Here is a 16,642-nt window from a genome sequence, read left to right as displayed (position 1 = left end):
TTTAATATGTTTTATATTTTATCTTTACAGTAAAGAAGATGTCTTCGATAAAACAGGTTTAAAACTTTATATTAGTTTCGTTATGGATAGCAAACTGGTTGATTTGGAGGAGAGGAGAGGAGATAACTCAGTGAAATTAGAAGACAGTCAGTCACAAAGTGATTCTTCAAAAACAATGCAATTTATCCCAGCTGTAAAATCAGAAGGAAGAGCTAAAATGTGTGCCTTAAAAACTGGAGATTCTAAACAGAAAGAAATGCTGCAGAAGTTGAAGAACAAAGAAGCAATGTCCTTGAGGCCAAAGGCACAAGACTCTAAACTTCCAGTTGAACAGAGTTGTAAAGCTGAGTCTTCAGCTACTGCAGGGAAAGAAAAACTTAGAGGAAATATATCTATTTTATCAGCATTAAAAACTCCCTTAAGTCAGGTTTTAAGGAAAAGCATTGAAGCTTCTGAAATGAAAGAGAAAGTACAATTGGCAAGTGAAAAACCCCAACATGCCAGTGAGAGAATTCCAACACGGACAGAAAAGTCTCACTTAGTCTCAGATAAGATTAATTTACATGCTGAAAATATGAAAATTGAAAGATTAGATAATTCTTCATCTGAGTGTCTTACAGAAGAACCAGTAATGAGCCAGAGAGCTAAAAAAAGTTTCTCTGAAGGAGAAGGTGGGATGTCTCTAAGACAGACAGCGAAAACCCCTTCCCATTCTGCGAAGGCTTTTCCTTCTTTAAGATCAAGCAGTGGCTTGAAGAGATCATCAGAAAAGCCTGCACCGAATGGGAAAAAGAGAGCTGTAGTAGTTTCAGAGCCCATTGAGGCACTTACTAGCAAAGTAAGTACAGGATCCAAAACTTCATCTCAGTGTAGGACTGCTACTTCCTCACCAACTGAAGATAGTGGCATGGAAAATTCCACATCATCAAATCAAGGGGGTAATTCAAGTGTGAAAAAGAAAAATCGCAAAAGACATTTTAAAGGTGCCACATATGGTTTATACCTCACAAAAAAGAAAAAGAAAAAGCAAAAATCTAATGATGAATCCAAAGACGATGAGTGCAGTTTAGCAGGCACAGAGAACAGTAGTTATTTGGATTCTGAGGATGAGAACAGTCTTGTAAGTGAGGACTTTTACACACCTTCTGAAAAGTCCCTCGCAGATGAAGAACATGGAACTGATTCACGGAATTCACCTATGCTATCTGTTTCTGAGCAGAAGAATTCAAATTCAGATAGTCTTTTGCCTGAAGGGCAAGATGAAAATTCTCAAAATTGTATACAAAATTTTAAAAATGAGGAAAATGTTTCTCCAATGGTTACAGCTGGTGAATGTGACGAAATAAGCCAGAATACAGCTGGAATTCTTCAGCAGTTAAGTGAAATACAGTGGGAACCCGATACAAAGTTTATTGATGAAAAGTTTGATGAAGAGCAAATTTCATATGCTTCTGTACCACTTAAAGCTCCCCAATATGATGAAATCAGCAATGAGAGTTTCTCAAACTCTACACTTTTCCCATTCAAAGAATCTCCAGTTGAAAATATCAAAAGCATTGATAAAGAAGATGAAAAGGATAAAGAGGATTCAGTAAAACAAGATGATCAGAATTCGAATGACACTCTTAAAGAAAATGATATGAAACTTGAAGATGGAGATGCATCAGAAGAAATTAACATGGCAATTAATGAAAATTTTTCTGGTATGTTTCAAAATGATGTACTTCCTACCTCAAAAGAAGATGATATGCTTTCTGACCCAAAAGATGATTTGCATGCCGTTAGTCCACCTCCAAAAAAACCAGTTCTGCAAAATTCTTCACATACTATCATTAATACAGTGATTCCTGAAGATGAAGTACTTGCCACTCCAGAATCTAGTCCTGAGAAAGATGATGCTGCTCAAAAAGGTGAGAATTTTATTCGCCTATCATTTTTAACAAGAAAAAGAAAAAAAAAAAAAAAAAAAAAAAGAAAAAAAAAAAGTCATTTTTGCTGTACAAAAGAAGAACATTTTTAGACATTAGTTGAATTTAATTATTAAAAAAAATTAATCTGTCTGTTGCAGTTTTTATTGAATTCTTCTTAGCTTAAAATTGTTTCTTGAAACATCTCAAATGTGAGATTTGATGTCATTCTATTGAATTATTTTTTATTTTGGTACTTTTCCGTTATGCACCTGCCACGCTTTTTGGCATTTGTAAAAGAGAAGTAAAGCACACATCAAAACTCAATGATAGTTCTGTGTGTGTTATTGTTGTGTATTTATGTGTATCTATAAAATATTCTTATAACTAAAAATAGTTGACAGTTGAAAAGATCAACCAAAATGAGTGGCAGGCGCATCACAGAAAAGTACCTTAACTTTTCACAGAGATCAGAAGCATTGTTTTCATGCCATGCTTTGAAATTTTCTTAGATTATTTTAAAGTAATATATGTTTTAGTTTTATGTAAGCAATTTTTAACAAATTTATAACCGTTTTGGTACTTTTTTTAAAGCCATGCCACACATTTTTTACAACATATTGCTACATTTTGGCTTATTTCTTTCTTCATTCCTTTGGCTTGAATTGGTATGAAATGCAATGATAAGATATAAAGCAAAGAAAATTCTCTAATTTTATGATAAAATCATCCCCAAACCCATTGCATGGAAAGAATGTAGCCTATTATTTTTTCTTTTGTGTATAAGTTTTATCAATTTTCATTTTTCTGTTGCATGCACTACCTTTAATGTTAAGATGAGATAATAAGGAACTGCCACTTACTTCTCTACATATAATTATTCTAATCATTCTTATGTGTTGCAATTAATTTTGGTACTATTCCGTTTTGAGGACCGTAAAAAATTTCAGCGAAAATGTATGCGCAAGTCCAAATCTGCCATGGTATCGGTTGATAAGCATATAAGGGTCTGAAATGAAAGAGGTGCTCGGAATCAGGACCAGAATATCATTGACCTTCGTGCATGCAGAGGTGATGTGGGCTAAAATTGCATTGGTATGTTACACCCACATCTTGCACATCTTTCTGGATGATTTTGTAATGGCTGCATGATATCGGGATGAAATCCTACACCCTATACTAGAAGACTTCACAGCAGCAATTGGTCCTGATTCCCTTTTTATTGATGATATTGTATGTTCCTATTGAGCCAGTACCATTAACGAGCACCTGAAAAGTGAAGGCATTTCTTATATGAAACTGTTCCATTCTCTCAACCTTAATTCCATTGGAAATCTTTGGCTTGCCCTCGACTGTACTGTCTCCTTCAGCCAATCTCAGATAGTTGGTTTTGTTTAGTTTATTATGGCAAAGCGCACTAGGGCTATCTGCCTAAGGTAAGGTTTCATGGAGGGCTTCCTAAGGGAAACTGGTACATATGCATGTTATATGGGGGGGACGATACCATAGAAAGGGTCGTGCAGCCAACCCATTCACCAGGAATTGAACCCGCGTCGGAACTACCACAGTGATTTTACTGCATGGCTGCTGATGGGCTGTCAGACATTGGAAATTGCAGTAATGAGGAGTCACTATTGCTAGTATCTGCAATGGTCACCTTATCAAAGGTATTATCAGTCACTGTAAAGTTTGTGTGAAAATCAGGGGTGATCAACATGCCTTTAGTTTAAGGTTTGTCTGTCTGTTTATAATTTTTTAAACATTACTTTGTTAATGACCCAAATGTGTTTGCCATGGAATTTGCAAAAATTAAATATTGTTTTCATCTTTACAAATAGTTTTTTTTTTTTTTTTTCAAGTAAATAGATACATTTACTACCTTCATGGGAAAACTGGTATTAATTGAAGCTTTACTTTTCTATTTTTATTTTACCATCTTGTGCTTAACTTTTGGAAGCCAGCGTATATTTACTAGTAATTTGGAATCATGTTGGTATGTAATTTTGATTTTTTAATCATTTTCTGTAGTTTTTCTCTTGACTTAAATGCCTATACACTGTGGCACTTTTTTACATTTAGTTTATTTCCTTGGCAGTAAATGTCATTGTTTGGATTTCACTTCATTCCTTACAATTATTGCTTTCATAAATATAATTTTTCTTGCAGTGGATTTCACACTTTGGAATTTACACCAAGAAATGAACAAGTGACTAATCTTTTTCTTTTTTAAAAAAAAAAAAAAAAAAAAAAAAAGAGAAAGGGAAAAAAAAAAAAAAAGTAATGTACTTGCTAACCGACATGCATAGAAATAAACCCTGAGAAATATTCTCCCAACAATCAAAATCAGTGCGATCACACATTACAAACAATCACGTCATAATAGGGTCTCCAAAACATGCACCGTAAAATACCCAGGTTACCATAAATGACACAGCAACTTAGTGATGAATGAAATAACAACTTGGTCATAATCCAAGGAGTACCCTAGAATATAGATTACCCCTATACATTATTGGTGAAGTTTCATGAGATTGGTGACTGAAGACGTATTGTTCAGCTAAATTTTATCTTGCTTTCATTGCACGCTGTTGAAATTAACCTTGAGTTATATTACTTTAGTTATTTACTATACCTTCACCTATTTCCCACTTATGCTTAAGGCTTATCTGGGTCCTGAATAAATAAATTCCCACATATATTTAAGATTTATTCAGACCTAGGTAGAGGAGTTGATGCCCATGAAATGGTGTAATAAACAGCTTAACTATATTAGTATGTGTGAAAATGCTGCAGTTGACTGGAACAATTACATGCAGTAAAGTAATAATAATAAGGATTCTTTAAAATAGTGTTAGGAAATGACATGTCATTATTATGTATTGTGTTGTTTATTTTCACATTCATGCTTCACGAGCTTGGTGAAATTACAGCTGAGATCCTTGTGCAAATCTAAAATCACCAAATATAGTAAAGATTGCTATAACAAAGAAGTTCCAAAATAACTATTGCAGTTATTTCATCAACTTGTGTAGGGTCATCCTAATGAAGCTGACTAAGTGATGCTTAGTATTTATTTGACTTTAAGTGTACCTTTTTTTTTTTAGTGTGACATTTGTTATGTGCCCAATTCTTTTTTATATGACATAATAATATAGTGAGAATGATCTAATGATAAGTGTTTTAAAATTATTTATAGAAGCTGACTCTTCTCAATCCACAATTGCAACTTGCGTAAAGTCTCGCCAAAGAATCAAAAGACGCTTTACTGATGATATTGTTGATACAGATGTTGGTTTACTTTCTTTAAACACTTTCTCGGAAAAGAAAAATAGGCCCAAGAAAGATAGCTTGGAAAGTGATGTAAGAAAAGCTTTAATGAAACCTGATCCTCCACAAGGTAAGAGATATTTGACCGAATTACTAACAGGTATAAGGTGCAGTTATTCTAAATACAGTATAGAAATTCTTTTTCAAATGTTTGTATGAATATGTATAAAAATGTTGCAGATAATAAATTTTTAAAGCATATTTTGTGAATGCCATTTTTACTTATATGTTTATGTTTCCATCAACTGTGTTTTAAAATTAATTGTAATTTGCTATGATTTTTTAATTAGGAATTTTAACAGTTTATTAGTAAAGTTATTTTTAATGAAAGTTGATATTTGTTATAGCACATCTTCGACTGTGTTCTAATTTTTCATTGCTCCAAAATAAATAAAAATGAATTGCAAGTTTATAAATTTTAATAAAAATAGATATATATTATTTCTGATCAATATAAGAAATAGGTATTATGTACCTTCTTGCCAAATATTTCTGAAAAACAAACTTTTCATCAAATAGAGTGATTTAATACTAGTAATGGATAAGCATGATGTCACAATATACTCATAAGATCTTTGTCTTGTTTTTATATAACTCCAGTTAATCCTCGATAAGTGAGTACTATTTCTTCATTTACCTTTGCATTTTGGGGGGTGGGGTGAGATTCAGGTTTGGGATCTGCTTTTCATGGAACAACATGCAGGGGAATGTTTTCAAGATCTTAAAAAAATGATCATTAAATGGCCCAATAAAGAACTTAACTTGAACAGGATTTGTACAGTCCTTAAGAGTCCTTAAAAGTTCTTAAATTTTTTTGGAATCGAATTTTGGTCCTTAAAAGTCCTTAATTTTGGCCAAAATCAGCAGAAAGTCCTTAATTTTAATCATCTGAAATTTCTGTCTGCTTTTACGACTGCCATTTTGAGTATGAATTAGCATTTTGGAGGAATATTTATGGCGATTCACTGACGTATATGGTTATCTTTTGACTAAGTTCATGGGTTATAATTTGTTTCTGTGTCTAATATAAATCATGGAATACTCAAGTTTCTAAGCAAGAAGTGAAACATAACCATTTTGAAATTAATTTTTTGTAATAAAGAGCCCTTAAACAATTTTTTTTTTTTGGTGATATGAATTCTTTTATTAAGACTGCGGTTCAAAATTTGGCGACTTGTCAACATTTTGGCGATTTTAAGGTCATTTCTATAGAAAATTTTTAATTCCGTGATCTGAGAATTTTTCGACGATTTTTTTAAACATCATAACCTTGATAAATTTTATTAAAATAATGGTATTATATTAAAAAAATTACATTAAAATAAAACATTTTTATTTCTAGCTGTCATATTATAAAGTTTCATTTTGGCAACATGTTATACAATACTTTGAATCTGAAAAATAAACAAGATATAATGCTATAAAGCATAATTTATGAAACAACTCTTAGCAAAAGCAAAATTAGCTATGTAATTAATTAAAAATGTCTTCTTTTTAACTTTTTCATAGTAAGAGTTTTTCTCATGTAATTGTCTCAGAATATGCATCAGTGTTCTCTATAAAATTAATTTTACACTTTTTCCCTCCTTTTTTTTCCCAAAATATTTCTGGCTTTTTGCTGTTACACAATTGGTAAGGAAAATGTTTTAGTATTTTAGACATTGCAGCTTGGAAAGTTGAGAAGGATTTGAAGGCAAGATTTATAGATCCACGATTCTAGAAGATTTGAGAAATATGTGACAAAATTTAAAATGTTCAACACGTAATGAATGTATTTTGCGATGAATTTCTTACTTTCTGGAGAACGTCTGGAAGAACAATGAAAACATAATATTTGAATGTTTTACTCTTGATGCTAGAATCTTTTTCTTAATATGTTTATTTTCCCTTTATTTTCTCTACTTTTCACTAGACACAAACATGGAAAATATCAACTTGGGCAGGCATTATAGAAAGAGATTTTTTTAGTAATAAAGAAATTGAAAACTTAAAATTTAAAAGATTCATCTAATATGTCTTAATGCATCATACACAGAGCTGGTACTAGGCATTGATGCTATCTCTGTGGATTCTAAATTCTGCTTCCTAGTGCCTTTCTAAATTCTGCTCCCAATGCCTACTCTAAATTCTAAAAGTTTTGCTATTTCTAGATTTTGTTGTTCGGTGTGTCTCTAAATTCTAAAAATTCTGCCACACCAGCTCTGTAACCGGATTTGACTATATATATTTCATATTTCTTCTGAATGCTTATATTACTAAAGAATACACAAAGAAAATTATTCTTCAAAGATATGTGCAGTCATTATTTTGTAAATTATACAATTGTTTATGATTTCAGCCTTTACAATAATTTCCCATTTCTATCTCCTCATATGATAGAGTTACTGAGCCAGATTAAATTAAAATTAAATTGTATAATCTTTGACCAATAGTCCACATTTTTAGTTTGAATTTGACTGTTCTTGTTTAATTATGTCACCGTGAGCTGTAATTGATTTCGTTAGCATCAGAACAGGCCTTTGTTCTAAGTTCTTTTTAAATAAGATTCTTATTTAAACCTTTGTCTGATATTGTAGTTACTTTCAGACATAGCAATAATTTGTTTCATGTCTGTCGGGGGTTTGGAACTGTTTTTCTTTTACCAGATCAAGTAAACCCTTATAGGTACATTGTGGAGAGGTTGACAAGTTAGGAGATAAAGCACGCAGAAACTAGCGAGAGCACTGGTTTGCATATTGAGACAAATATCTAATTGTTAGAAAAGATGCTTAAAGAAAAGGAAATCGATATAAACTAGCCAAAATGTTTGGGAAGGCTTCAGATTAAAATGAAGGATAAATATTTTGTTGAGTGTTGTTGTTACAAAACATAAATGTTTTATAGCTTTTAATGTGTAATTATTCTAATATCGTTTAAGAATCGGTGTAAATTACATGTATTTTAAACTGTCAAATGTTATTAGATTTTGATTTTAATAGGGCTTTTTTTAACAAATATTGTTAAAAAGAAAAATTTAATACTGGCCATGTAAATCCATAACGACTAAGGTAATCTATTTACCTACTTTAATTATTTATAACTAACTGCTTACTCTTAAAAATTATCTCTACATATTAAAGCGAGTTATTGCCTTTCATTAATATTCACTGTGGTCACAAGATAAAACACAAAAAATGTAGAAATTCAAGTAAAACTTATTCTTTGCATCTAGTGAGACTTAAAATAATACAAAACAACATATTATTATGGCTTATTCGAACCTGAAAGTATATTAACTGGGTTACAACCCCTGGAACTCTACAGTTATGACACTAACTGCATTAAACAGAGTCTGACTAACTTTCAACACTTGCCAACCGTGCCTACATCGGTCCTTTCAGGTTTGTTCTAATTAGCAGGTCTCTCTCTAGACAAGCAGCAGTGGTAATAATATTGTATTTTGTTATGAATCATGTTGATTATGATCTTACTTCTCATTTTAACCAATGTCGTTTGACATAAAATCTACCTGCTATTTACTAAACCTCTAGACAGCTGTTCTCAACCTTTCGACTAATGTGTACCACCTAAACAAAAATTTAAAACTTTTAGTACCACCACTACAAAGTACTACTAACACCACCACTCTTGAACAAAGCTCAGATCACATAAATTTACAAGTGTTAGAGAAAAAACTTCATCAGGATGTTGGGGTTTTAATTTTTGAAATAAATAGTTAAAAATACTTTGTTTCTTTGTGTACCACCTATTTTTTCTTGCGTATCACCAGTGGTATGCGTACCACTGGTTGAGAACCTCTGCTTTAGACTGACCAAGTATGTGACAAAATGCGACATAAAAAAATCAACATAAAGCTAACTATTAGTAAAATGCAAATGTCGCTTATCTTCTTTCAAATATGTCCAACCTATTATAAGTGTAAAATATTTACTGCTACTTGATAAACTGCATAAAGTTTATTTTATTCTCAAACTTATTAATAATTATGTTATTTAATTCATGTTTAGTAATAATGCATACTACTTACTGATCTATTTTATTTTTAGGATGGTATTACAAAAGTGAAATTCAGGCATAGAATAATATTTTTAATTGAATTTATTCAGTTCCCATTTGCTCATAGGACCTTATTTTTTTTCATTAATAATCCTTAAAAGTCTTTAAAAGTACTTAATTTCGATGTGCAGAAATGTGTACGAACCCTGTTGAAGTCATAAACAAGGTTAATGAAATATAAAAAATTTTGACAAACAATTTTAACACTTTGTGGCTCAGTGTTCCACTACATGGAACACCCAAATTGAATCGCTTCTGAAACCTTTAAATTCAACTGTACATAGATAAAAATGCCTTTATAATATACTTTGAACTTTTCTTTTTAAACAGTAGATAGCAGCATATCACAAGGAGACACAGAATTTTCATTTATTATGTGTTATTAAAATCCACTCTTTTTCAAGTAATTTTCTTTATTTTTTAATGATATAAAAAATTTTATTTGGAAAAAAAAAATAGGCATGATTTTGCTAGCTGTACTCCAAATTATTTGTTCTATATTTTTTTAAATCTTTCATACAAAAACCATTCGCAGAATCATTGAATAAAACCGGGTGTTCCATTAGCGGGAACACTGTGCCTCATGCTGTTAGGAATCAGAACATCTGTGCTTAGAGAACACCCGTTGTTTACGTTTTCTGTTTCCGCTGTTTTTTTTTCGGGGGGGGAAGGGGAATGAATTCAAACAAAGCAGTATTGAGTGTTGAAATGTGTTTTGTGTTATGAAAGCCTTAATATTGGCATCTCGAATTTTTTGGGAGTAGTTTTTAGGCAGGAATTTTATTAGTAGCTTGACTCATCTTTACTTAGACCTGCACGAATTTTTTGCTGTCGCTTTTTAGTCTCATTCCCATTTATTTTCAATAATTGTGTAGATATTTTTCATGTATGTATATATTATAGGCTTATTTTCTTTATTGTTAATATTAATCGTAGTTAATTTTTTTGTTATTAATTTTCCATAAATGGCGTGGAGAGGCCTAACTCTTTCCAAAGTGCTAAAAGTGTTTCATGAATTTCCCTCGAATTACAGCCCAAAGATTTCCGTTTAAATTTGCTGTGTTCCCTCTGTGCCATGAAAGCATCAGAGATAACTTTGAAAAGGCAACTTCCTTCAAGACCTGAAGATACTCCCAGGAATAAAGTAAAGGTGGCCGGGGAAAAATGCTACAGTAGTGTTGAACACATACCAGTGAAGGGCATGCATAGATGATGTGCACATTGTAGCACGAAGCAGAAGCTGCACAAAACAAGTTTTATGTGCAAAACCTGCAAAGTTGGTTTGTGCTTCGATCAAAAAGGTGTGACTTGCTTTGAACAATTTCAAGAAGCTAAGAAATAGATAAATTTGTAAATATTTTTGTATATAGGACTTGTGTGTATAGATATTTATCTCATTTATCCATATATATTCAAAAATATTGTGTATATCAAGGAAACCATGTACAGAGTTGCCAACTCTCCTGATTTAGGTGGGAGACTCCCGATTTTCGACCGCTCTCCCGCCAACCCGATTTACAATATATTTCTCCCGACTTTTTCTTATTCTTAAAATTTCTCACGATTTTTATGGAACTTGGCTTAATACTTTGTTATATGAACAAACAAAAAAAAAAAAAAAAAAAAAAAAAAAAAAAAAAGTGATTTTGGACATCTGAAAGCAATTGAATTTTCTTTAGATTATATCTAAAACAAAACCTTGCGAATTAGATAACTTCTGCTTTGTGAGTGAGAGCATATACGTATCCAGAAACTTCGTTCTCCAGTTCTCCAATGGGCATCGTGCTCCACTGTGTGTCATCTGGCATATATTAGCCAATGAGGACAAAGCAAGCTGTTATTTGGATGTTCTTTAGTTATTTCGGTCATTTTGTCCTGAGTTATGTGAGTACACGTGCCTTCGGAAAATAGTTTTAGAAATTATCATCTTTTGTTATGTCTGCGAGAAAGGTGAAATACTCGTGTACGTTTCAAAAATCGTACACAGTTGACTTTCCTTCCATTATTTCCTCAAGGAAATGTAATAAATTTGCGATGTGTACCGCCTGTCATTACGATTTTTCGATTTCACATGGTGGAAGGGCGGATGTTCTCAAACATGTGCGTACACAAAAACACAAGGACAACAGGAGTTGTTTTGAAAAAAACGGAAAATTAAATTTTTCTTTGGAAACAAAGGACCAAAAAGTTATTAATGCAGAATATCTGTTCTCTGCCTTTTTACTGGAGCACAACCTGCCACTGAATGCATCAGATCACGCTGCAGTTTTATTTAGAAAAATGTTTCCCGATAGTGAAATCGCTAAGAAATACTCAAGAATCAAAACAGGTGCAATTGTAAAAGAACTGGATTTGAAAAATAAATCTTAAGTTATTGATTGCATTAAAACAGCTCCGTTCTGCCTCTCTACGGAAGCAATAGTACCGATTCAAAACTGTATCCAATTGTTGTTCAAAACTGTATCCAATCCAGAGTCTTTAGAAATTGAGTGCAGTTTACTTTCTGTCCCCACTTTAGAAGGACATTTGACAGGTTTTAATATAGCACAGCTAATTATTAAAACTTTAAAAGAAAATGCAGTTCCTCTGGATAATTGCTTAGCACTTGGTGCCGATAATGCACCAGTATTGGTAGGCTTGAAGACTGGTGTTGCAGGCATCTTGAGAAAGGAAAATTCAGATTTGCAGATTATGAGGTGCACCTGTCACCTCTTAAATTTAGCAGCTGAAAAAGGGGCAGCTTCTTTACCAATAAATGTGGATGAACACATTGTTGATATTTATTATTATCTTGAAAGGAGTTCTAAGAGGAAGGAAAAATTGAAACAGTTCCAACAACTGCATAACAGCAGTTTAGAATTAGAAAACTTGGATGAAGTTATAAAATCAGCTAGGGCTGACACCCAGTGGAGTTTAATTGGAAAACTGAAAGATGCTGATTGAATTTTAAAATATAGTGAACTGTCTAGAATTATGTTGGCCATCTTGACAGTTCCCCATAGTAATGCAGAGTATGAGAGGATTTTCAGTGTTGTTGGGTAAACAAGGACTAAATTTAGATCTAATATTAGTGATGACAAATTAGAAAAACTTTTTTTAGCGAAAGCAGGCCTACACGGCAATTGCTATGAACAAAATTATGAAATTTCTTTTTTAAAGAAAGCAAATTCTGCCACTGTTTATAACATTTGTACAAAAACTGATTAAAGTGTTTTTTTTTTAAACGATGCAAGTAATAAAAATATTTTTTATGTGTCAGGTATTTTTGTGTTGCTTGCATTTAAGAATTAGTTACTATTTTAATTCATTATCAAAAACTATATTTTCATCATTTAAAAAGTCTTTTTAACATTGTGAAAAATCTCCTGATTTTTGAGTGTCATAGGTTGGCAAGTATGCATGTATATAGCCATAATACAGAATTTTTTTCATTCTTATACAAACGCTTCTACTCATTTTTGTGCTTCACTGCAATGCTTGCTTAGTCGTACTTTTAAAAGTTCTGGCAGTGCAGTATTCCACCTCATGGAATACCCACAGAATTAAAATGGCAAGTGCAATTTTTACAAAATTTTACCTGTATACTCCTTTAGAACTAAATAGACTGCATACAACTTTTTTTGTTGAAATTCCGATGTTAACGTATAGTGCGCCGCAAAGGGTTAAAAAGGAATTTGATTTAGGGCTCCAGAATTATATGTTATATCTAAACCTTGTATTATCTAACTAAATAATGAGCAATTTGTTCCTCAAACTTTTGCCAAAATGAATCTTAAGTAATCCTATCAAATTTCATGATCATCAGTTTACAGCTACCAAGAAATTTAGTGCTTGTAAAACTTGTAATAAGTAATTTTAGCTGAATGTGTTGATGATTATTAGAAACAATGCATATGTAAAATTAGTTACATTACTGAATGTTGTTTTTATAATGAGCTATTAAATGATTTTTATTAAAAATGTATTTGAGTTTACTGAAATATAGCATGGAGAGTGTTTTATTTTGCCAAAGACACTGTTGTTCCTGTTTTGTTTAAATTTATCTTTTTTTTTTAATTAATGTTCTAAATTCTAAAATGTCATCTTATTATTTGTTATTATTACATCTGATACATATGCATTTTTTATTCTTGTAGATATAATACAGAATTTTCAATCTACAACACGAAGTGAAGCAAAGAAGGGCCCAGTGACGAAAATTGAATGCATTGTTAGTATTTATTCTGTTTTTCATCCTAAAATAAAAAATAAAAAAAACATAATAAATATATTTAATTATGTTATTACATGTGTAAATATATGTAATCATACTTTTTGTTTCGTAATTGAAATCGAGGAGTTTAATGTATACATTAACCTTTTACTTGATGATTCACTTTCAAACATCACATAAAATTTATGTTTTTTTGCAATGAAGCAATTCTATACAAACATGAAGGCAAATGAATGCATAAATATCATCATTTTCATTTTATTTATTTTTTTTAAACAAGTTAAAATAAATGTTTTTTTTTTTTTTTCTTTTCATTTAAATACGTGGTAAGTGTTGCCCATCAAAGTTGAGTTTGGTATAGAAAATGTATGTAAGCAAGGACTTGTTATTTCTGCTTAAAATATTATGACTAGAATATTAGTGGTAAATTAATTTTAATGCTAATCATAATATACAAGCTCCACTGGAAAGTTCTGTCCAATTTTGTTATTTTAAGATTCGGCATGCATGCACAGGTTCATTTGAGACATATATGGCTGTCGCTGTGTATCGTTGCATCCATACAGAAACTGTTCACATATTTTTTAGACAATTGTATTTACAAAAATATTTTATCTAAAAGTTTTGCTTCATGTGGAACAGTTTTCCAAAGTCCAAAGAGGGTTGTAGGTTGACATTTGAACAATCTGCTTTTTAAAAGTCCAAAAGTACAAAAATCCATGGTAGATTTAGTAGGAATACGAATGAAAAGTATGGCTTTGATACCCATTTCTTGTTCCACTTTTTCCAGGAAATTAACATTGGCTTTTGACGTGTGGCCGCTTGCTTTGTCTTAATGCAGTTCTACTGATCAATGGCCATGTCGGTAAAGCGAAGGTATTTCATATTTGAAAATTGGGCAAAAAATATGTTCCTGATAATATGCAAAGTTGATCTTAACATTTTTCTCCACTCTCTCTCTCTCTCTCTCTCTTTTTTTTTTTTTTTTTTAGTTTGCCGCTATATGAAAAACCTGCAGCAATCAAAAATCCCTTAGAAAAACTTTCTTTCGATTCTTTGAACCACATTAAGATTTTTTTTTCTTCTCTTTGATGACAAAAATTATTGCAGTCGCTTAAATACACCAAAGATTAATCCGTTGTGACAATATTTTCCATTTTTGTCTAAATAAATGCTTCTTATAAAGAATTCAGCAGCGTATTTACCGATATGTCATGGAGAAAGACAATGTACATACATATTTTTGCCTTTTTAAGATTCAAATCGGCATTTATCACTTTGTTTACAGTCGACACAGAGCATTTTAATGATTTTGCATCTGTCCTTTGACTTAATGAATTTTAACATTAAAAATCTTACCTTTGCAACATTTGAAAAATTCTGTTTTTTCCTTGGATATGTATTTGGAATAACTTTTTCATTTGAAGCCAAAATTTGACATTCCCCCTTTCTTGTTGACAATATTACTTTTGTAGCTATAGATATTGAAAAATCATGGTTTTCACAGCATTTTTTAATAGCTAGATAAAAATAATTTTCTTTGGAAAGGGCACAAACATAGCCTTCCAACTATCACTTTTTAAAAGCACCATTTTGCTTGAAAACAAAATTGTCAAGTAGCTGATGATAATTTATATGTTCAAAGATATAGCTGCAGTTAAGAAAAATTCAGACGATTTTTTTTTTTTTTTTTTAATAGGAAAGCAAAATTGTCTAAGAAATGTGCGAACAGCCTCTGTACACATGCTCTTATTAATTGCATATACATTAAAAGTGCCTCATATCATTTTTAACTAAGACACGATCATGTATGGCAACGGTTATAAGGTAATGTGGATTTGTGAAAAACGTGCATCAGGCAGAGAGAATGTACCCAATGGTATTTTAGTGTGTCTGATTATTTTCGATCGTTGGCAAGAATCACAGGATTTCACTCAACTTTTGATACGACGATTCATATCGGGCCATACATAGTGAGAACAAATGAGTTTCATAGTAGCTGCAATTCCTGAATGTGATAGATTATGATTAAAGATAGTCTGCAAAGGAGTTTGGCACAAATGGATGAGGAACGTCAGTAGAGATGTCACAAAGAATGTTACCGTCGAAGTATTGGCGCGCTTAAGTTCCAGCTTCAAAGATGATGTATTGTTTTTGAGAAGGTTTTGTACCTCCAGATCTTGCTGTTGAGCTTTGGAACATTTTTTAAATCTCAAAATGGACATTTTGTAATGGAATCGATTTTAGCTCTCGAGAGAGCGTCAGCAACAATGTTTTTAGATCCTTACTTATGCCTAATATCAGTAGAATACTGAGAAATAAAATCTAAATGGCGTAATTGCTGAGGTGAACATTTGTGAGGATTCTGCTTAAAAGCATATATTAACGGTTTCTGTCCATATAAATTTGAAAATTTCTTCCCTCTAACATGTGTCAGAATTTCTTAATTGCAGAATAAATTGAAAATAATTCCATATTGTACATGCACTATTTCTATTGACGTTTGTTCAGTTTCGTAGAGAAAATGCTATAGATTCCCATGTTTGCTGAGACAGCTGCATAAGAGTGCCGTCTATTGCAACGTCTGGAGCATCTACCTAGATGCTTAACTGGGCTCTAGGAATAGGGTGTCTCAAAAGGGTAGCCTGAGCAGTGGCATTTTTGGCAGCAATAAAGGCTTGTTTAGCATTTTCATTCCAATTTAATGGTAAGGATGAATCTTGAACACGAGAACGGTGGTGTATTTAATTATGGCAAAGCACATGAGGGCTCTCTGCCTAAGGGGAGGGATGCCTTCATGGAGGACTTTCTAAGGGAAACTGGCTTGTATACACATTACACATGGGGAAAACCATGAAAACGCCCTTGCAGCCAGCCCAGTCGCGGGATTCGAACCTCGGATCAAAGTACCAGTGTTCAGCGACTTTTACCGCTCGGCCGCTAAGAACACGAAAACGAGATTTCTTTTGAACTTGAGATGAACATCTTTAATCTCATCTTTAATCATAATATACAAGCTACACTGGAAAGTTCTGTCAGTGTTAGGTTGAGGGAAATCTAAGAAAACCTAAGAAATCAATGGATGTTTGACCAAAGGTGCATTTTGAAACAATTATGCAAAGTCCATTTCCTGAAGTTG

At 32.1% G+C, this 16,642-nt stretch overlaps 1 protein-coding gene across 1 annotated transcript in view; it reads left to right on the top strand.

Moving 5' to 3' along the window:
* The window catches only part of LOC118195909 (histone-lysine N-methyltransferase EHMT1-like), a 115,657-nt gene that overhangs the window by 15,911 nt on the left and 83,104 nt on the right, over positions 1 to 16,642 (top strand). The window contains exons 2-4 of the mRNA XM_035367249.2: positions 31 to 1,910; positions 5,104 to 5,304; positions 13,427 to 13,500. Of these exons, the coding sequence (XP_035223140.1) occupies positions 83 to 1,910; positions 5,104 to 5,304; positions 13,427 to 13,500 (2,103 nt within the window). The 5' untranslated portion in view covers positions 31 to 82. The remainder of the gene's footprint in view (positions 1 to 30; positions 1,911 to 5,103; positions 5,305 to 13,426; positions 13,501 to 16,642) is intronic.

Source organism: Stegodyphus dumicola, chromosome 2 (assembly GCF_044657685.1).
Source record: "Stegodyphus dumicola isolate Sdum_Otavi_A_Nest chromosome 2, ASM4465768v1".
Taxonomy (NCBI): domain Eukaryota; kingdom Metazoa; phylum Arthropoda; class Arachnida; order Araneae; family Eresidae; genus Stegodyphus; species Stegodyphus dumicola.
Note: the sequence above shows the minus strand (reverse complement) of the source record. Positions and strands in the feature narration are given on the sequence as shown.